General features: G+C 46.8%; 1 protein-coding gene across 2 annotated transcripts; it reads right to left on the bottom strand.

Moving 5' to 3' along the window:
- Positions 1–422: 422 nt before the first annotated feature.
- Positions 423–9,921, bottom strand: LOC143845549 (SNARE-like superfamily protein). 2 transcript variants are annotated; one of them, XM_077353927.1, is made up of 4 exons: positions 9,727–9,921; positions 3,080–3,145; positions 875–943; positions 423–755 (listed from the first exon to the last, which is right to left on the bottom strand). In XM_077353927.1, the coding sequence occupies exons 1-4, from the start codon at positions 9,865–9,867 to the stop codon at positions 621–623; spliced, it is 411 nt and encodes a 136-aa protein (XP_077210042.1). In that variant the 5' UTR covers positions 9,868–9,921; the 3' UTR covers positions 423–620. The 2 variants fall into 2 exon arrangements, with proteins under 2 accessions (XP_077210042.1, XP_077210041.1); XM_077353926.1 differs by having other exon boundaries at positions 3,059–3,145; positions 9,727–9,914.
- Between the last annotated feature and the right edge of the window lie 12,343 nt (positions 9,922–22,264).

Raw genomic sequence — 22,264 nt, forward strand, 5'->3', positions numbered from 1 at the left:
ACAAGTGAGCGTTGGGCCAATGACCATGATTTGGCACCAAAGCCACCTATATGTTCATTACAACTTCATGTAGCCATGGTCGATTCAGACCGTCCATATTTGTGGCCCCACCTGAGAAGGATGAGTCCAGCCAGATGAAAATATGCGCATATTGTTGCATCAAACAGCCATCAAAGTTCTCAACCTTGCCCACCTTAGAAAGATAAATGTGGTAAAACCACTATTTAAAAACTCCCCGAGTCAGTCATCAATTCACCAGAGTTGAACTCTTTTCGCCTTGGCTGAGTATTCACCCGAGTCCGAGTTTGTGCCCTAACGAGTCAATGAAGAACCATTTTTACCCGCCGAGTTAATGGAAGAGTTGAGTTGACTCTTTTTACTTTAGCCAAGTTCTCATCGAGTGAGTTTTTAAACACTGGGTATAAGTTCATCAATTGGACAGTCCTAAATTATATCATTGCGATCCACTGTCACATAAATGAATAGTACAAACCATATGGGAGATGAACATCATTTCCAGCTAACAATGGCTCCCCTTGATTCAAAAGCCGAAAACAAAAGACTGGTTCCAAAATATCATATAACTGATCACACATGACTTAAGAAACAGGTAGTTGAAGCTATGAGGCTTTGTCCATGAGCTGGATCGGCGCCAAAATGTTTGATTTACTAGTCTCGACAATGCAGCCGTTCATGACCATCTCCTCAAGCATGAAATGCGCCTTCTCAAGATGGAACATGATATCAAGTTCGCACTGTGAAAAAGGAGAATGCGAAAAGCAAAATGCTTGAGCTCTTAATTCACAAACAAGAAAGATAAAACAGATATTGTTTAAAGGCAGTTTATTAAGACATGTTTCTTAATAAGTCATACCACATTCCCAAAATGACGGTCCATAGTTTCGACCAACAGATGTATGAATTCCAGAATAGCTAGCTCGTTCTGCAAACGGAAAAGGAAAAAGGAAAAGAAGTGAAGTTAGCGTGCAAAGTCTGAAAGTTGTTGTTAAACCATGTACTGGTACTTCCCCCCAAGAAATAATTTTTTTCATCAATTCATGGGTTTACTTCCAAATTATTGTTTTCAAAAAGGATAAAATCATTAAGAAAATAAAAGGGTTGAAAACCCCTATCCTCCCGGTTAAGCAGGCAGAAACCCAAGACTGTCATCATGATAGGTTGAGATGGGTATAGTAATTAATCATGCCAAAAAGGCCTGATTTATCTGAACCAGTTCTTAATAGACACACATGGTTGGGGGGAAATGAAGTAGAATCTTGAAGTTTACTAACAATAGGAAAAGGACCATTTTTGCAATCTTGAAAAGCTTTTAGCAGTAGTCCTCTGTTTCCTGTACAATTACTGGTCCAAGGCATTACTATCGAGTTTGCCAAATTTTAATAGGCATTGACATTCATGAGCATGACAGTTGGTATAAGCCATAGAATCATAAAGGTTAGTAGATCAGTTGATGGGACAAATCTCGAATTAGCTGAACTATTTACTTATTGAGCGGCCGTTCCAAGTTCAGAAAGATAATGAAAATTTCAAAAAAAAAGAAAGATAATGAAAATTTCTTGAAGATGTGCTGGTGTTTTTTATAATTAGCATTCAGAGGATTTTATGTTATCCTATGTGGTGCAGATGTCTCGTATTATGGCATTATACTGGACCTGACAGACTAATGCGCACGACACACAGGTGGAGGATATTTTGGTAAATTTCTTGATGTAGTGGCATTGATATATAAGCCACATATTAAGGTTACGGGTAACAAGGTTTTCTCTGTTTTCTTAGTTAAGACCTATGTCACAAATATTGTTCTCAGGAATATCTCGGAAAGGGAAAATCTCGGGATATTTTATTTTTTTATTATTTTTTTGGGTTTATAACAGGAAAAACAGTAAAAATAAAATTATTTTAAAGAATTTGCTAGCGTCCATCGCAGAAGGCATTTCGCAGATGGTCTGTTGCATCTGACAGCAGCCACAGAGGCTCACTTTTCAGCAGATTTTGTCTTCATTCATGAGGTGGCTGCTATCAGATGCAACAGACCATCTGCGAAATGCCTTCTGCGATGGACGCTAGCAAATCCCTTATTTTAAAATAAAACTATAAAATATATACACTTATAACCTGGAATTAGAGTTCAGTCGAAGGTTTTAGGATGTTTGGGAGATTTTAGAGTGAATGAGAAGATCGAGATATTTTTTATTATGTCCCAAATTTCTCGCGATAATTTCATGAGAAATTCAATTTCACGCGATTAAAACATAGCTTAGCATTTAATCAAAATCTCGTGATTTTTTGCGAGATTTAAAAAATAATAATAATTTGAAAGATGACTTTTATTATGTGAAACAGGGAAGGGGGGACAAGATGACTTTTATTATGCGAGATTTTCAATTTCTTGCCGATATTTGTGACAAACGTCAAGATGAACGAGAGTTTGTAACCCTAAAAATGAAATCGTGAAAACTCTTCTCCCGTGTGCCTCAACTGCCAAACCCGTGAATTTTGTCTTCTTGCATTGTGTGATTTTGTTTCGCATTCTTTTTAGACGCTTGCTGTATTTCTTGGTTTCTTTTTACATCCTAGATGGCATCTGTCTCAAACCCTGGCAAGCAACATCTTGCTATCACACCCTTTTGTTCATTCTCTCAAGTTCTAGCTCACATGGTTCCATCACAATTACAGAAACAATAGGTCCAGCATCCCTCATTTAGAAGCAGCTTTTGGTTGGTCATGGTTGTGAAGGGTCATGGTGCATTAGTCCAAAGTCATCGTGCATTAATTATATGGATTTATAAATATTAAAATGTATAACTGGAACTTGTTGCTTAGACATGACAGTCAAGAATCTTCGCCACTTTTCAACATATTTATAATTTTCAGGAGAAAAATGGTAGCAAGTTTCTGCAGTATGGTTACCAATTTTATAAGACAGTAGTAGCAGCCGAGCCTAATTTAAGTAGGAAAAGTCTATAAAAGATAGGACAATATTTAGCAATTGTCAAAGACATCGTTCTCCGACACAATTAGAAGCAAGATGGGTTACCTCATCATTGTCCACTCCTACCATGAAAAAAAGTGATGCATAGCGCCTGTACACAACTTTGTAGTTCCGATGCTCAACAAATGAACACTGCATTTAAAGTCAAAACTAGACATCAGTAACAACAAGATGAAACTACATTTCAACTTCCGATATCATAAAACTCTTGGTACAAATGATAATTCAGCGTATGTTAAAATAATAAACTATGGATTGAAGGAAGGCCCATGGTGCCTAGGAGAATACCTTAATACAATAAGATTTGCAGCCAAAAAACAGGGAGGAGGCCCAATAGAATGAGCATGAGGAAATTCTATACTACCATTAATAGATTAGGCTTGGTGGACCTGCAACTAGAAGGGTTGAAACATACATGGTCGAACAAGAGGGACGAGGTGATAGACTCAATAGATCTCTGATATCACTGGATTTGGAGAATCAATATCCATGATTAACCCAGACAATACTACCGAAGTTAATCACAGATGCACTGGATAAGTCAGAAAAGAGAGAAACCTTGATAATGTCTAGATAAAGGTTTCAGGATCTCAAGAAAAGCTAAAAGATTGGTGGAAAGAAATTGAAGGGCAGGAGGATTCAAGATAGCTAAGAAGATGCAAGTCATCAAGAGTGAGATTAAGGAGAGAATGAAATAGAGACCTAGATCAGTCTCTACCAATAAAGAGTAAGGGGAACTCTAAGAGCAATTGATAAAACAACAGGGAGGGAGAAATAGGGTTGAGGCTATAATCTAAAGAGAGGAATTATGCAAAGAATATGAGAATGTCCTTTTATGAGAGGAACCTAGCTGGACGCAAATATCCAAGGCACTGTGGCTCAAGGGGACCAAAATACTGCGTTCTTTCACAAGATGGGATTTGGTAGGCGTCGAAAGCAAGATTCAAGTTTTTTGTATCGGTATGTGCTTTGGTCGTGATAAAAATGGAAACATGTCAGTTTTGGATGGAAATTTTGGTGGAAATCTTGTAAAATCAGAGAAACATATGAAAATATATGATAATGGGAGTTTTTATATGGTGCCCGACCGTCAAGTACCGTGAAAGGGGTACCACCCTTGATATTTGATCCAACAGCAGCACAATTTAAGAGGCTGTTGTTGGATCAAATATCAAGGGTGGTACGTTTGACGTACCACCTTCACGGGACTTCACGGTCGGCCACCATATAATTTCTCATGATAATGGCAGACATTTAAGATTAAAATTCAAGATCTACCAGAATAAGCGCAAATATACACACAAAAAAGTCTTTCGGTAAGTAAAAAATGCCCATAATGCTTTAACATAAAAACAGAGTGACCATGAGATGTCATTTGAAAATTCAGTACACTCCACATTTCACATGTTGTTGAAATAAATATTTATACATAATACCGACCACATTTCACATGATATAATTATGTAACACATATTAGTATAGTATGCTACTAATAAACTTATGGTTTTGGTTCTAGAATACATTTCAGTTTCGATATGCATTTCAGTGGGGATGGAAATGGAAACATTTTGACCGTTTCGTGTTGGTTTTGATGGAAATTTAAAACCATGGCCCGAAGAACTTCATAAGTTGTCTAAAGATTAAATTTCTATCAAAAGCGAAGTGAAATGAAATGTTATCATTTCCATCCTCACCCAAATGCATACTGAAACCATATGTGTTAGTAGTATATGTTACATAATTATATGAATTGCATGTGAAATGTACTGTATGTATTATGTATAAATATTTATATGAAATATAGATGAAATTTGGTATTTATTGAATTATCAGACATGCATGACAAGACATGTCACTAGGTGTCTGATGTTGTGAATCCATTATAGGTATTTTTTGCTTATGTGATGGTTTTTCAGTGTGTATTATGTTATATTCACCCCTTTTCATTCACAGGGACACCCACATCAACACTTTGAGACCGGCTAAAGTTGGTGGCAAGTTAAACCTAAAGTTGATTTAGGAAAATCCCAAATATACCCTTCCAAAACAGCACATATACCTTCAATCCCCAAATCCCTAGCCCTCCGTTCTCCCTCACGTCTCCCTCCCTCCCTCCCTCCCTCTCAATTTGATGATTTTCTCATCAATCTCAGTTTCCAAACAGCACCCTAGCAATTCAGTGTCTTTCTTCTATAAATGCCGACCGGAATGCTCGGATGATGTAGAATTTCTTCAAATCAAGTGAAAATATATCCTTATTTGAGGGTGAGCCTTGGCACAAAGGTAAGGTTGCTCCATTGTGACATGGTGGTCACGGGTTCGAGTCACGGAAACAGCCTCTTTGCAAAGCTGGGGTAAGGCTACGTACATCTAGCCCTCCCTAGACCCCGCAACGGCGGGAGATTCGTGCACTGGGCCGCCCTTGGGCTGCAATTCAAAAATGAGAATGCCCAGATTTCGTTGAATTTCTTTAAATAGGGTAAGAGGATCTCCTCTTTTGAGTATCAAGAGATCGGAAACAGAGAAGAAACCCTAGCTAGGGTCTAATTAGGGTTATCTCAAGAGATTGAAAACGGAGAAAAAACCCTAGCCTTTTAGATTTCAAAGGAAGATGAAAGAAACCCTAATTAGGGTCTCGACTGCGAGAGTTCATGCATGCCCCTTCTTTTTTTCTGCGGCAACAAAACTCCTCTATTCAGCTAAAATCCCGACCAGGTTCTGATTGGAAAAGTGTTGGCTCGATGCGAGATTGAGAACCACAAAGAAATCAGTCCTTTCATCATTCTCCCGCCACTGTGTGGAGAACCCTCACCCTAGAGGGCTAGAGAGAGTCTCTCTGGGTTTTCACCTATTCCTCTTCTTTTCCAGCATTTCCAGATCACAAAAAGATATGCGTGAAGATGATCAAATTCATTTCTACGAAAGGAGTAATTTGGATTATTTTAAGGAAACTAGAAACCAAGAATGAAAATCCAGTTCTTATAAACTCTGATGTGGCCTTCGGTTCCAATGAATGGGATTAATTCGAGCAAGAAACGGAGGAAAGCAGATTAACATCTGTGATGTTGGATTAAACCATTTAATCATCAGCAATGGCCTATAGAAACTGAAAGAAGCCTCTTGGCAACATTGATTCCACTCGTATGGCCCACACAATTCATTAACTAATGGAGCAAGCAGAAACTGTAATGCTCCATTTGGTTGCTGGGTTTTTTTAAATTCTTGGGACTTTTTTTACCCTGGGAACTTTTTAATCCCAACAGTGAAGTCAACTAGGTTTTTTTTTCCCTACAATTTCAAAACTTCCTGCCAAAATTTAGGAGTGTCATTACCAAATATGGGAAGGGAGGAGAGAGAGAGAGAGAGAGAGAGAGAGAGAGGACATCATTCCCTAGGAAAGAAAAAGAGGGGACAAAGAGTCCATGTCACCACATAAGCAATCATTACAAGAGTGGGATTAAAAAAATTCTAGTGCTAAAAGGCAACCAAACATGGGATGCGTTCAAAATTTTACTAGATTATTCCTAGGACAAAAATTTAACTCGCAACCAAACGGAGCATAAGAGATATACCCATTGCTAGTTGGCAAATAGAAGCTGTTAATGGATATCTGGAGGACCTAAATAGCTGTTCGGTTAGAAGCTAGAGAGTCGTTCCAGTGAGGAAGCTAGAGTCATTCGAGGAATGACGAGAAAATAGAGAGGCATGTGGTTATTTTCGTGATTTCAAAAGCTGTTAAGTGACCCCGTTGAATAATCGCTAAAATGAGGTAGAGGGGCTGTCCCTGTGAATGAAAAGGGGCGAATATATCACTTCCCTTATTCTATCACTTCCTGAAGTTTCATACAAAATACCAATCATTTGCATGGGTTTCCATAAGTTCCCATGATTTTACAGGATTTCAACTGAAATTTCCATTTGAAACCGATATGTTTCCATTTCTGTCACAACCAAATGCATACCAAAATTGAAATTTGAAACCTTGGATTGAGAACGTCATTAGAACGGAACATGCGGAGCACAATAAAGGGGGACATCATGAAGGTGGCAGATGAATTCCCTGATAGGAAAGTTCCGGAGCACAACAAACGGGGCATCATGAAGGTGGCAGATGAATTCCAATCGTATCTAGAAATGGACCCCTATGTTATATTTTTAGTCAAGTTCTATCTCTATTTGGCACATAGGGAAGTATTACTCCATCTCATTACATGTGGCCATGCCTTCTCCTCCCCAAATTTTTAGCTTTTTGTTGGACTCCATGCCTCAATGAGATCGTTATTGCATTCCTGCTCCATTGCTCGGTTACTAGGCTCCTTTAAAACCATAAGATTTTGATGCTTGAGGGTAAGGCATAATTTGGTGCCGACCTAACTGAGGCTTGGGATTTTTCTCGATGGTCGGCAAGGGAAAGTTACTTCGATCCCTTTTCTTTCTTGCAAGGAAAGGAATATAAGTGTCTTTGAAGGAAAGGTTAAGCCATATTGCATGCTCAAATAGGTAATGCTAAATCTTATCTTGCTGTAAGAGGTCACCTCTAATCTCCTTAGAAACAGGCCTCGCTTCGAAGTGTGCAGGAATTGGGATTATTGCAATTCTAGTTCTGCGACTAGAGATCCTCCTACCCCTTACTTGATCCAACCCCTTTGGATTCCTTTAAGCTAAACTTGGATAGGTCTAGCTTTGGAAATACATTGGTGACATCTTTAGAGATCATGAGGGAGGAGTCAAGCTCTCCTACACCAGGCAACCAGTATAAAAGACTCAAGCGCACTACTATTCACTTGCCTCCGAATCAAAGCTTAGAGATTGGCCTACCTCACCTGCCTTCGTGAATGAATGACACCCACCCGAACCAAATTCCTTCTAAAGTGAGACCAACCCTATACCTGCTCCTCCGAGGGTCTGTGTGTTATCTCTCCTTGATACGATTCTTAAAGTGGATCACCTTAGAAATCGGAAATGAATGGCACAGAAATCGATAAATGAATGGCACCCACCCTATACCTGCTCCTCCAAGTGCCTGTACATTAAGCTGGACAGCTCTCCATTATAAGATTTTTATGGTGGATCACCTCAGAAATTGAAAAATGGTCATTATCAACCATTGCACCTATGTAGGGAAATAGGGAAGACCATGGACCACATTTTTATTCATTGCAAGGTAGCAAGGGAGGTCTAGACTCTGGAGCCGATAAGGAGATTTGCATGCTCTAGGTATTCCTGCTACGATTGACTGACCTACTATAGTCATGCACTCAGTCCCATGGCCGGAAAAAGGAAGGGCTCTATGGTGAGTGGTTCTATTAGCTACTTTATGGGTGATATAGAATGAAAGAATGCCAGGTATTCAGGGAGATTGACAAACAATCCCGCTCTTCATATACACAAAGGTGATAGCATTAACCATATCCTTGGTTAAGACCCTCCCCAACTTAAGATTTATCTCTTGTTACAACTTCTGGCAGGGATGGAGAGAGATATGTGGCAGAAGGGAGAAGTTGCATGCACCCACTCCAAGTTGGGAACCCCCTGGGCAAGGTATGTTGAAGCTCAACTTTGACGACTCGGGCCTTGGAAACCCAAGACCAGATGGGGTTGGTGGAGTGCTCAAAGATGAGGAGTGCATAACCAAATGGACATTTATGGGTCCAATTGGAATCACATATTCAAACGAAGCTGAGGTGAAAGCATTACTAAAGGGCAAAAGGATTGTAGAGGGCATGGATCTTAATAGACTGATAGTAGAAGGGGACTCCCTCATACCTGTGAAGATTCGCACACATGTTTGATGAGATCTTTGATTGAGTGGAGGGCACATAAATGATTTATCAGCATGTACGGAGATTGGCGAACTCTGACGCCAATCGGCAGACGGACGCTGAAATGGAGAGCCTTGCAATTTTTGAATTATTGACTTCTTGAGGATTCTTTCATCTTATAGCTCTTCCTTTATCTTCTTTTATCTGTTTTCATTTTGTATTGCTATGGCTACTGTATTGACCATCTCGGTCGTTGTTTTCTTAATGAATTGATCTCCTATTCAACAACGACACAAAAAAAAGAGCGAGACCAACCCCACCATCGAATAACGTTCGGGGCACGTTCCTAAAATCAAATCACTTCCTTCTTCAGACGTTCATGGCACCTTCCTAAAATCCGTAATACAAGAATCTTAGTCCTCAATAAGTTTAATCAGTCAATGCATGAAGAAATCGATGGAAGCACGTCTTAAAACCACCAACAAAATTATGTATCCCATAAGAGGAACTAAATATCTTATAATTTGTGTGAACTACAATGAAAATCAAAATTGATTAAATTCACCGATAGGACAACAGTGGTGATCATGAGAAATAGAAAATTTATATCTTTTGCAAGTGCTCTTTTTGGGATCTAAGGACTACTTTGGGCATGCAATCTAATTGGGTTTAAGTTGCACTTTCTGTAAGAACTTGCAATCTCGAGGTAACCCTAATGGCCCTATAATTATACTGATTGAGTAATTGTGACTTAAAATTCTAAAAACACAAGACCCACAAATCATAAACCTCCAGTTATAAAATCCAATAACGAAAATCTACCCATCACAGTACAGAGCACAAAAAATAGTAAATGAGATCAATAAGGACGAAAATTAGAAAACCCATATCCCAACAAAGATGAATTTATAAGATAATTGTGAGAAGATGATGAATGAAGAGAGGTGGTACCTGTTGTTCGGTGCGGGTGAGACACTTTCTGACAATTTCGCCCTCGAGAGCCCTTCTTTCTTCGAGAGTTAGGTATTCATAGTATTGGGCGAGACGGGTTTGGCCTTGCTTGTTTACCATCAATATGAATCGGATCCCCATTCTCTTCTTCTTTCCCTTCTCGAAGAAAATAAGGGTCTGGTGTTTGGCGCAGATACATAAGTGGGAAATGTTATCCGCACGGCTTGTTTTGATATTAGCACTCCTATTTTATCCGCCCGCCCTTGTTGCGTTGCGTTACTCAAGAGACAATGTTATCAGCACTACTGTATTTTGATGATCGCACTCTTCACTTTATTAAAAGTACAGTATGGCTATGGCCCGCACCATAGGATGATCCAAACCGTCCATTAGATGGGCTACAGCCTATTTAGGCTGTGCCCCCAAAATCATTTCCATAGGCTGATCATAACCCTCCGATCTGTAGAGGGATAGGATCAAACAGTCCCTCTACATATCAGAGGGTTAGGATCCCTCTACAGATTGGAGGGTTATGATCAACCTATGGAAATAATTTTTGGTGAACAACCTATTTAGGCACTGGCCCATCTAATGGACGGTTTGGATCATCTCATGGTGCGGGCCATACCGTACTCTTAATAAAGTAAGGAGTGCGATCATCAAAATACAGTAGTGCTGATAACATTTTCCAGAAAAGTCGGTTTGGTTTCTGGTTTGAGATTTGATTGTTTTTTTTGGGGTTTAAACCCTAAAAATTGTACAGAAGTTGGATTCCAAACGAAAATTCTCAAAATACCAAAAGTTGGAATTGTAGTTATATGCAAGGTTTAAAATTTCGGTTTCGGTACCGGTTTCGGACCTTGAAATTTCAAAATTTTGACCGAAATTAATCTAGTACAAAACCCGAAAACAATATTTTATTCATTATTAAATTTCGGTTGAAATTTCGGTGAAATATTAAATTAATATTAAAAAAACAGATTTTTTGGGTCAAATTTTGGAAAAACCGAAATTTCGACCGAAATTCCCAAATTTCGGCCGAAATAAATGACCGTTTCGGTTTTGATTGATTTCGGTGTCGGTCTCCACCGAAATGGAAACCAAGGGGAAAATCATCCAAAAGTCGAGTACAAATGGAAACCAAGGTCTTGTTCTAATTGCAGAATTTCAACCACTCTTCTAATTCTTAACCCAACATCTCAAATGAGAAGGGGACTGCCAAAGTTCCATAAAGGAATGCAGACCTGTTTAAAACATAGCCAAAATCCCTACTAAGGCGAGCCAGATATTTCTTAACCCAATAGGGAGCTAGAAAAACAGGAAGCTAGGTCAGAAGATGATGGCCCTCTTCCCATTGAGGAAAAACCACCAAAACACGGAAGATAAAACACTGAGAACAACCCACCAGAAGTTGAGGAAGAGCCAGAGAATAAGGAAGCTCAGTCAGAAGATGATAGACCCCCTCGCTCAGAAGATTATTGACCTCCTAGAACATTAGGGGTATCACATTCAAGCTATCTACCTAGACTAACACTTCCATCCCAAAGTCAATCCTTTGTCCTTGAATATGTTTCTTCACCATTGGTTCGCTCTAAGGTCACTAGTATTTGGATTATTTGAGTCCTTTTGTTTTCCCTTCCTAATGTGTCTCAACTCTCAAGGATAGGGATGGTATTCATATGTAAATGTACCATCTTTCTTTTCATTTAATAAACATGTCCCGCCAAACCGCAGCTTACCTAAGAAAAAAAGTTATTTATAAGCCCTTGTTAAGTGTTCTATTATGCTGGAACTCTAGTTTAGGCCATAAAAAGTTTCTCCTTGGCCAACCCACAGGTTCTAACTCAAATAAATATAGTTTTGTTCATGAGCTTTGTTAATTAAAGTAATTTAGGGGACCAACTGTCCAAACATGTTACTTTGCGAGGCCACTTATAAAAATAGTTGTATGATAGGTTGTGATGGGTCCGGACTCAGCACTGAGGGAATCCGGACTCAGCACTGATGGGTCCGAACTTAGCATCCAATTAGCTGCTGGCACGTGGCCCTCACAAGGACCGTTGGAAGGCCAACACCTGTCCCCACTAGGTGTGGCACCTGGACCAATCAGGGACTTCCACCTGCCCTCCTTAGGTATGAGACCTGGTCCATACAGAGCCCACCACCTGTCTTGGACAGGTGGCTCAGAATTACCACCTGTCCTAGACAGGTGGCTCAGAATCACTATAAATAGCCTTCACTTGTACTAAGGTGAGGGTCCTGAAATCTGAGAATCAAAACTCTAAGCTTTTGCTCTGACATTGCTCTGCACTCCTGCTCATACTGACTTGAGTGTCGAAGCGCCCGTCCGGAGTATCACTCCGGGTTGGTCCTCTGACCCTTTTCTTTCTTGTCTGTATCCTTGTGCAGCGCAGGACTCAACCAGCCCTTCAGTCGTGACTTGTTAGCTCGGACCATCCAGCCCTACCATAACCTGTTACCGATTTTAGGCCTAACAGATTTGGCGCCATCCGTGGGACTGCCGCAACAAAAAGCTGTTCGACATCTTACTTAAGAAACAATGGTAGGACAGACCGGCAAGCGAGCACCTCCGACTTCTCGGGCTACTCGGGCTACGGCCCCCCGTGAAGGACGAAGTGAGTGGCTGGCCTCGCAGGTAGAGGTCGGGGCGGCCGTGGAGCGGACTTCGCCTCACTCGGACCGCTCAGACCCTACCCCGACCCCGAGGGAGATGCGAGCCCTTTTTCAAGAAATGACTGCTGTAGTTGCGCAGTTCAGGAACGCGGCCCCCGCACTCCAGCAACACTCAGTCGAGGTTTCTCGACCTGTTCAGAGGGGGGAGAGCTCCCGCAGAGAACGCGCGTCTCCACCCCGGGATCAGACTCGTCACTCCACAAGAAGAGACCATCGCTCGCGGGACAGGAACGTGCGCCCCGAGCCTCGTCAGCATCACCGGTCACGGTCTCCCTCCGTGCAGAAGCGTGACAGCAAGAGAGAGACCCTGCACGGAGAGGGATCGCGGCACCGGCGAAGGAGTCCGCTCAGCCAGTCCGGATCGGCAATGAGCCCATCAGCCATAAAGAGCAGACCTGCCCGTCAGGCCGAGCAGAGGGATGATCCGATGTTACTGAGGATCCAGAAGATCGACAACAGAATCGAAGAGCTGGCCAGAGATCATGGCCGCCCTGCTTCGAGGATCTTCAGTAGCAATCCCCCTTTCACAAACAGGGTACTCGGTGCGGCAGTCCCCCTGGGCTTCAAGATGCCGCAGATCCCGCAGTACGATGGGACCACCGATCCCGTGGATCATCTGCAGACCTTCAGGACCACGATGCTTCTCCACGGGGCGTCGGACGGGTTCCTTTGCAGGGCACTCCCCACCACAATAACTGGAGCCGCGAGAGACTGGTACTCGCGGCTGAAGCCCAAGTCTGTGGACAATTTCGACGACTTCGGGGATGACCTGGCCCGACATTTCATGAGCAGTAGAAGACCTCGAAAGACAACAGCTTCACTGATGGCCCTGAGACAGGAAGACGGTGAGGCCTTAAAAGCGTTCGTTGGCCGGTTCAACAGGGAGGCCCTGCAGGTACCCAACCTGGATCCCTCCGCGGCAACGAATGCTCTTATGGCCGGAGCCCGGTCCACTGACTTCAGAAGAGCAGTCGCCCGGCGCAATCCGCAGTCCCTGGCAGATCTGATGACCGGGGCGGAAGAGTACATTTCCGTCGAGGAAACTCTCGCCGCCCTGGATTTCGTCAGCAAGAGAAGACCAGAGGAGAAGAACCCTGCCAAGCAACGTAGGGACGATAGACCTCAGAGGAAGGAGAGCAGCCCGCCCCGGAAGGAAAGGAGCTCCCCCCGGCCCCGAAAGGAGAGGAGCCCCCCGACGAGGGAGCGCTACACGCCGCTCACCGCATCCAGGGCCCAAATCTTGGCAGCCATTCGGAAGGAAGACTTCATCCGATGGCCGAAGAAGCAGACATCAGAGGCGGGCACGCAAGATATGTCCAGGTATTGCCGGTTCCATAAGAGTCACGGCCATGACACCAATGCCTGCATTCATCTCAAGGAGGAGATCGAGCAGCTGATAAGCAGAGGGTACCTCGGAAGGTACTTAAAAAATAATGACAACAGAAGGGAGCGCCAGGACAACCCGAGGCCCAGAGACAGAAGCCCCCGAGACGCCCAACCTCTGGGCGACCGCATCCAAGCTCCTGCCCCGGCCGTTCTCCCTCCTCAGGTACCTCAACCTCAACCTCAACCTCATGGTGTTATTGGTACCATTTCAGGAGGGCCGACCGCGGGAGGGACCTCTTCATCGGCCCGCAGGACTTATGCCCGGCAGGTCAACGCCGTCCATGCCTGCAGCGCCGAGCCGGAAAATGAGATATCCTTTTCGGAAGCAGATCTTGACGGCCTGATCCTCCCGCACGATGATGCCCTGGTCGTCACCATGCTAGTGGCGAACTGGGAAATGAAGAAGATCCTGGTCGACAATGGAAGCTCCGCCGACATCCTCTACTACCACGCCTTCGAGCAGATGCTGATCGGAACTGACCGTCTGAAGCCGGCCAACTCTGATCTGTTCGGGTTCTCAGGAGAAGTTGTCAAGGTTGAAGGGCAGATTGAGCTTCCAGTTCTTACCGGGGAGCCGCCCTGCCAGTCCTTCGCCATGGTGACCTTCCTGGTGATGAAGGCCAAGTCAGCCTATAATGCCATTCTAGGACGCCCTGGCCAGAACCTCCTCCGAGCTATTCCCTCCGCTTATCATCAGAAGATGAAGTTCATTACGCCAGGAGGCGTAGGTGAAGTCAGAGGGGATCAGCCCCAATCAAGACGATGCTATGCGGCGGCGCTGAGAGGGAAGAATGCGTCTGAGTCTTTGCCAATCGAGCTGTACGATCTGAGAGACGAAGCGCAGATCACAGTCAACGAGCCCGCAGAGGACCTCATCTCTATTCAATTGAACAACGATGACGAACAGAGGGTTGTCCAGATCGGCTCTGCCCTGCCAGAGGCCGCGCAGCAGGATCTCGCTCAGTTCCTCAGAGCCAATGCAGATGTCTTTGCCTGGATTCCTTCAGACATGCCCGGCATCGACCCGTCGATTAGTACCCACGAGCTCGGTGTCGATCAGACCTGCAAGCCCGTGAAGCAGAAGCGGAGACACTTTGCACCAGAAAGGCGGAGAGCCATCAGAGAAGAGGTGGAGAGGCTTTTGAAGGCCGATTTCATCCGTGAGATCCAGTATCCGGACTGGTTCGCGAATGTGGTGATGGTGAAAAAGTCCAACGGGAAGTGGAGGACCTGTATAGACTTCACAGACCTGAATAAGGCCTGCCCAAAGGACAGCTACCCACTCTAAAAAATAGACCAGCTCATTGACGCTACAGCAGGTCACGAGCTGCTCAGTTTCATGGATGCCTTCTCAGGATACAATCATATCAGAATGTACGAGTCAGACATCCCGAAGACATCGTTCGTTACCGACCAGGGGACTTATTGCTATCGGGTGATGCCTTTCGGACTGAAGAATGCAGGAGCCACTTACCAGCGGCTCGTCAACAAGCTGTTCAGAAATCAGATCGGTCGGAACATGGAGGTCTACGTTGATGATATGCTAGTGAAGAACAGAAGTACTTCCAACCACGTCTCCGACCTCGAAGAGGCCTTCCAAGTCTTGAGGGAACACAACATGAAGCTTAATCCGACCAAATGTACGTTTGGCGTCGGAGCAGGCAAATTCCTGGGCTTCATGGTAAGCCAGAGAGGAATAGAGGCGAATCCAGAGAAGATCAAGGCAGTAATGGAGCTGACTCCTCCCAACACTATCAGAGAAGTGCAGCGGCTGACCGGGCTGGTGGCAGCCCTGGGGCGGTTTATTTCTAAATCCGCCGAAAGATGCCTCCCGTTCTTCAATGCGGTCAAATGTATAAAAACCGCGCCCTGGACTCCGGAATGTCAAGCAGCGTTCGAGGAGCTGAAGCAGTACTCATCCTCTCCCCCCTTGTTGTCCACGCCGGAGCCAGGAGAAGAGCTGATTCTGTATCTCTCAGCGGGACCCTTGGCAGTTGCAGCAGTACTGATCAGAGAAGAGTCTAACCAGCAAAAGTCGATCTACTATGTCAGCAAGGTCCTCCACGATGCAGAGACCAGATATCAGCGAGTAGAGAAGCTCGTGTACGCCCTCATTATGGCGGCCAGGAAGCTAAGGCCGTACTTCCAGGCGCACACGATCAGGGTCTTGACAGGGCAGCCTCTCAGACAGATCCTCCACCGACCAGACACTTCGGGCCGACTTGTCAAGTGGGCCGTGGAGCTCAGCGAGTTTGATATCCAGTATCTGCCCAGGCCGGCGATCAAAGCTCAGATCCTCGCAGACTTCATAGCTGAGTGCACAGTTCCGGACCCAGACCCCGGGCTGGTAGCAGTTCCTTCTCCAGAAGCAGAGCTGGCTGTACCGGAGCCGCGAATCGTTTCCAGAGCATCACCGCCCCCCGGGACTGAGTCCGTCATCGCGCATCCAGTTTTGGGAGAGCCGCTCTAGGAAGTTTATGTGGACGGGTCATCGAACAAGACAGGGTGTGGTGCATGGCTAGTTCTCACTGGACCAGAGGACTTCGTCCTGAATTATGCCCTGAGGTTTGGTTTCCGTGCGTCCAACAATGAAGCAGAATATGAAGCGCTCATAGCCGGGATGAATCTCGCTGTGCAGACCCGTGCTCAGAGGTTGAAGGCGTACTGCGATTCACAGCTGGTCGTCTGTCAGATCCAGGGGGTATATGAAGCCCGTGAAGAGCGGATGATCAAGTACTTGGGAAGGGGTCGCAGTCTGGCCGATCATTTCAAGAGCTTTGAGGTCGTCAGAGTCCCCCGAGCAGAGAATGTAAAGGCGGATGTGCTATCAAAGCTTGCAGCATCAGGTTACACCGCCCTCAGAGAAATTCGCATGGAGTTTCTGAAGAGGTCCAGTATCGATGCCCAGTCCGCCGTGGTGATGCAGATTGACGATGAGCCGTGCTGGATGGATGAAATAATCAGGTATCTGCGCAGCGGAGAGCTCCCGGGAGAGAGAAAGGGGGCCCGCAAGGTCATGCAGCGGGCAGCGAGGTTTTCACTGGATGGCGAGACTCTATACAAGAGGTCATATACCCTCCCGTACCTAAAGTGTCTCCGCCCCAGTGATGCCTTGTTAGCCCTGCAGGAAACCCATGAAGGAATCTGCGGAGAGCACCTCGGGGGCAAGGCCCTCGCCATTAAAGTCCTCCTGAGAGGTTTGTACTGGCCTACATTGAGGAAGGACGCTCTGAGCCTTGTGAAAAAGTGTGAGAAGTGCCAGAAGTTCTCTCCGGCCGTCCACCAGCCACCTGTTCCAATGGCTCCGATCATCAGTCCTCTTCCTTTCGCAGTATGGGGAATGGATATTCTGGGCCCCTTCCCGCCGGCCTCGGGAGGCCGTGAGTTCGTCGTTGTCACCATCGATTATTTCACCAAATGGGTAGAAGCAGAGCCTCTGGCCAAGATCACGGAGCAGAATGTACAGAACTTCTTCTGGAAATCAGTGGTGTGCAGGTTCGGAATCCCCCGGGTCCTCATAACGGACAATGGCAAGCAGTTCGACTCAAGGAACTTCCGAAAGTTTTGTTCTGACCTGCAGATAGAGCAGAGGTTCACATCTGTGGCACACCCTCAGACGAATGGGCAAACAGAGGTGACGAACAGGACCCTCTTGCAGGGGATAAAGAAGAGACTGGATGGTAAGGCCGGGCGTTGGGCAGACGAACTGTATCATGTGCTCTGGGCGTATCGGACTACTCCGCGCACGGCTACAGGCGAGTCACCCTTCAATCTCTCCTTCGGAACAGAAGCAGTGATCCCGGTTGACATCGGCGTCCCCTCCCCAAGGATCGTCCATTTCAATGAGCAGCTCAACGGGGACGGACTCCGTGCCAACCTTGACTTGCTTGAAGAAGTCCGTGAGGAATCTCAGATCAGGGCTGCGGCCTATAAGCAGAAAGTGTCCAGATATCATGACGTCAAGATCCGACCAAGAGAATTCCGTGCCGGTCACCTAGTCCTGAGGAAGGCCTCCGTTTCCCAGCCAAGAAGCGTAGGCAAGCTCTCTCCGACCTGGGAAGGGCCGTACCGAATCAAAGAAGTCATCCGCCCAGGAAGCTATCGGCTAGAGTCCCTTGACGAACAGATGCTACCGCACGCCTGGAATTCTAGAAATCTTCGGATCTACTATCAGTAATTTTGTTTGCCTTCATAGACTTGTAAAGAACTGCTGTAATTATCCAAGTTCCGGAATGAATAAAATAAGTTTCCCGAACAAGTGTCCCTCTTTGAGTCACTTATATAAACATCAACATACAGCACTGGACCACTCCGGCTCATCCTGGTGGCTTGGAGATCAGTTCCAGCCGAGGACGCCCGCAGTGGAAACCACCTTCAAATATTCTCTAAGTGTTGGAGTACCAAGCTCCCAGCTCGGTTCTCGCAGACTAGGACGAGCAGCAGTGGTGCACTCCGGCTCATCCTGGTGGCTTGGAGATCAGTTCCAGCCGAGGACGCCCGCAGTGGTAACCACCTTCAAATATTTTCTAAGTGTTGGAGTACCAAGCTCCCAGCTCGGTTCTCGCAGACTTAGGACGAGCAGTAGTGGTGAACTCCGGCTCATCCTGGTGGCTTGGAGATCAGTTCCAGCCGAGGACGCCCGCAGTGGAAACCACCTTCAAATATTTTCTAAGTGTTTGAGTACCAAGCTCCCAGCTCGGTTCTCGCAGACTTAGGACGAGCAGTAGTGGTGAACTCCGGCTCATCCTGGTGGCTTGGAGATCAGTTCCAGCCGAGGACGCCCGCAGTGGAAACCACCTTCAAATATTTTCTAAGTGTTTGAGTACCAAGCTCCCAGCTCGGTTCTCGCAGACTTAGGACGAGCAGTAGTGGTGAACTCCGGCTCATCCTGGTGGCTTGGAGATCAGTTCCAGCCGAGGACGCCCGCAGTGGAAACCACCTTCAAATATTTTCTAAGTGTTTGAGTACCAAGCTCCCAGCTCGGTTCTCGCAGACTTAGGACGAGCAGTAGTGGTGCACTCCGGCTCATCCTAGTGGCTTGGAGATCAGTTCCAGCCGAGGACGCCCGCAGTGGAAACCACTTCCAAAGAATCTAAGTGTTTGCATACTTAGTTTCCAGCTCGGTGCTTGCAGACCTTCTCGGTCGTCGAAATGGGGCTGAAGTGGTTCACTCCGGCTCGTTGTAAATGGCCCACAGACCCTCTCGGTCAACGACGGACAACCACTCCGGCTCGACAGAAAGAAAAGAAAGCAGCACAGAAATTATGCGTACAAAAAACAAGAATGCCGTACAGACAGTTGAACAAAAGTGTATTTGTATTCATAGTATTCATATTACAAAATTGCTCTCTTCACCGAGCTGGCTTACAAAGAATGGACCTTACAAACTGTGCAAAAAACATATCACCAAAAAGAAAGAGGGCTGCTACTCAGGCCTCCTCGTCGGCCACTCCCTCGGTAACGACCTCTGTGGGAGTGAGGGTTGCAAGCTCGCCGCCCTCAGCAGAGGAGACTGCGGCCGCAGTCACCTCCGCATCCACCTCAACAGGCCGGGAGGAGTCCGGTTCGTCTTCCTCTTCGTCATCCTCCTCCTCCGGAGGTGCATACGGAACGGTCAGTCCGTCCAAGGAAACGCCGGGGTGAAGCCTCTTCACCTGCTCGGAGCAGAGAAGGAAACCCGCCCTATAGGCCTGGAGGCCCAAGTCGAAGTGCTGAGCCTCCTTCCTCTCCTCGGTTTCCTTCACGGCCTTCTCCACGGCCGCCTTCTCCTTCTTTCCGGCCCTCTCCGCCGAACTTAGGAGATCCTGCATGGCCTGGTTTTTGACCCTCTGCAGTTCGTCCTGTAAGCTGTTGAGTTCGGCTTCTTTGATCTGGACGGCTTCGGTGAGCTCGCCGTTCTCTTTCTGGAGCTGGGCCTTCTCGGACTCAATCCTTGTGATCGTCTCAGAGAAGAGATATCGCTTCTTAGCCATGTCCCTCGAGTAGACTTGGAGTTGATAGAGGGCGGAGCTGATTGCCGCTTCGCAGGTCTCCGGCACCTCTTTTTCGACTTCTAACCGGTCGCGTGGGAGGACGCCCTTGTACATCAACTCTGTGGCCACCCGGGTATCCCCCAGACCGGTGTCCGTTTTCTGCACGGCCCAGTTCGGGCGGAAGACGTTGTCGCCTCCAACAGACGCGGCGGCAGCAATGCCCAGTACTGCCCCGCCGTGTTGCGGCCCTGTCGTCGCTCCGGACTTGGAGCTCTGACCCGTGGTATCTGCCCGGCTCGATAGGGCAAGCTTATGCGTCGCCCGGCTGCTTTTCAGAGGCTTAGCCAGCGCGACCATCGGCGGAGTCGACTCCGGCACCTTCCTCTTCTTGCCCTTTGTTTGGGGCTGCTCCTGCGCTGGGGACGCTTGGGAGGTCTGCTTGATTCTGTCAAACAGGGACATCTGCTTCACCATTTCTGCAAGACAGAACAGAACGCAGTCAGAACTACGAAAAATTGAAGAACAGTTCAGGAAAATAAAATGCTGGCCTAAAAAGTCTACATACGTGCCAGCGTCGCACGACTGACCCCAAGCGCTACCAGCTCGGCCTCCTCTTCGAACTCTGAGCAGTGTATTTGACCTCGCTTGAGCTCTTCTTTGATCAGAACGAAGGTCATAGTCCTCAAGGGCTGGTTTCTTACTAAGGCGACGAGTGTCCGGCGTTCTCCATTGTAATGAGAACGGCCAGTGGGAGCCCGGCACGGTGTCCTTTACGTAGAAAAACCTGTTCTTCCATGTGTGAATGGAAGTAGGTATCCCAGTGATCATTCTCACTTCAGGCCTCTGGCTGATGTAGATCCAGCCGCCGTCCTTATGCCTCTTCAGATGCGCACACATCCTGAAGACGGGCACGGTGGGGTTCCTACGGAGCCGGACTTCCAGAAGGTACAAGAAGCCGACCAGCGTTCTCCAAGAGTTTGGAACGACCTGTGTAACTGCCAGCCCGTAATAATTCAGTACGTCAGCAAAAAAGGGGTGGAAGGGGAGCCTAAGCCCGGCCCGTAAGGCCTCTTCATATAGGCAGAGGTCTGCACTATCGTTGCTGGCCCGATCCCCTTCAACAGCCGCCCTCAGAATGTACCGACTAGGAATACAGTATTTGTCCCTGACGGTCTGAAGCCTGCCCGGCCACAGATGGTTCACCTCGTGTAGGGCCCCGATGTTATACTGTGGGTTGGCTTCCATCTGTGCCTCCGCTATCACCTCGACTGGCATGCGCGACGAGCGAGGAGCTGCCGTTTCGACGTCCTCTTCATCGTCGCTGGTTTCTACCCGGTCCGGTCCGTCCCCACAGACCGGGATTGTGTCTAAGTCCACACTCATCTCCTCACCGCTCTCCTCGTCTAATACGATTACTATTTCTTCGTCCTCAACACCGGCCTCCACCATAGGTGAGGCCGGCACCGCCCTCTCCGACGCCCCGGACCCCGTGGTGGTACTGGTCGAACCGGACTCCTTTGAGCTAGAGTCCGTCTCCGAACTAGTGCTAGACATTAAAAAGGGAAGAAAAGAAAAGCTAAAAGAGATTACCGAATTGAAGTGTTGGACGAAGATCTCCGGGCTCACTGATCCGAAGCGGGCAGAAAACTTGGATAGTCGAACAGAAGAGGAGGAGAGTAAAAGATGAAAAGTGAATAATGAAGAGTAAACTTCAGTATTTATAGAGAGGCTGGGAAGAGTGGGAAAAATCCCGCCCTTTTCCCGCCAGCCGGAGTGCGCCACGTCGCCTGCCGCATTAAATGCGCCGTTCGCATTAAATGCGCCATCCGCATTAAATGCGCCGTCCGCATTAAATACAAGGCACAGGTTCCAAAGCGCTAGAAGACAAGAGACCTGTCCGGCTGGCCGGACAGGATATGGCGCATTCGTTAGACGACAAAAGTGCTAGAAGACAAAAGACCTGTCCGGCTGGCCGGACAGGATATGGCGCATTCGCTAGACGACAAAAGCGCTAGAAGACAAGAGACCTGTCCGGCTGGCCGGACAGGATATGGCGCATTCGCTAGACGACAAAAGCGCTAGAAGACAAAAGACCTGTCCGGCTGGCCGGACAGGATATGGCGCATTCGCTAGACGACAAAAGCGCTAGAAGACAAGAGACCTGTCCGGCTGGCCGGACAGGATATGGCGCATTCGCTAGACGACAAAAGCGCTAGAAGACAAGAGACCTGTCCGGCTGGCCGGACAGGATATGGCGCATTCGCTAGACGACAAAAGCGCTAGAAGACAAAAGACCTGTCCGGCTGGCCGGACAGGATATGGCGCATTCGCTAGACGACAAAAGCGCTAGGCGACAAAAAGCGCTGGAAGGCAAATACCTGCCCGGCTGGCCGTCCACAGCCTTAGCCGGACAGGATCGCATGAACCGCCTGAACCAATTACGCCCGGCTATGACGTCCAGGAAGCCTCGCCGGCCAGACTTCTGG

The sequence above is a fragment of the Tasmannia lanceolata genome, unplaced genomic scaffold (genome assembly GCF_043159265.1).
Source record: "Tasmannia lanceolata isolate RefF3 unplaced genomic scaffold, GAP_Taslan_0.1 ptg000015l, whole genome shotgun sequence".
NCBI classification, from domain to species: domain Eukaryota; kingdom Viridiplantae; phylum Streptophyta; class Magnoliopsida; order Canellales; family Winteraceae; genus Tasmannia; species Tasmannia lanceolata.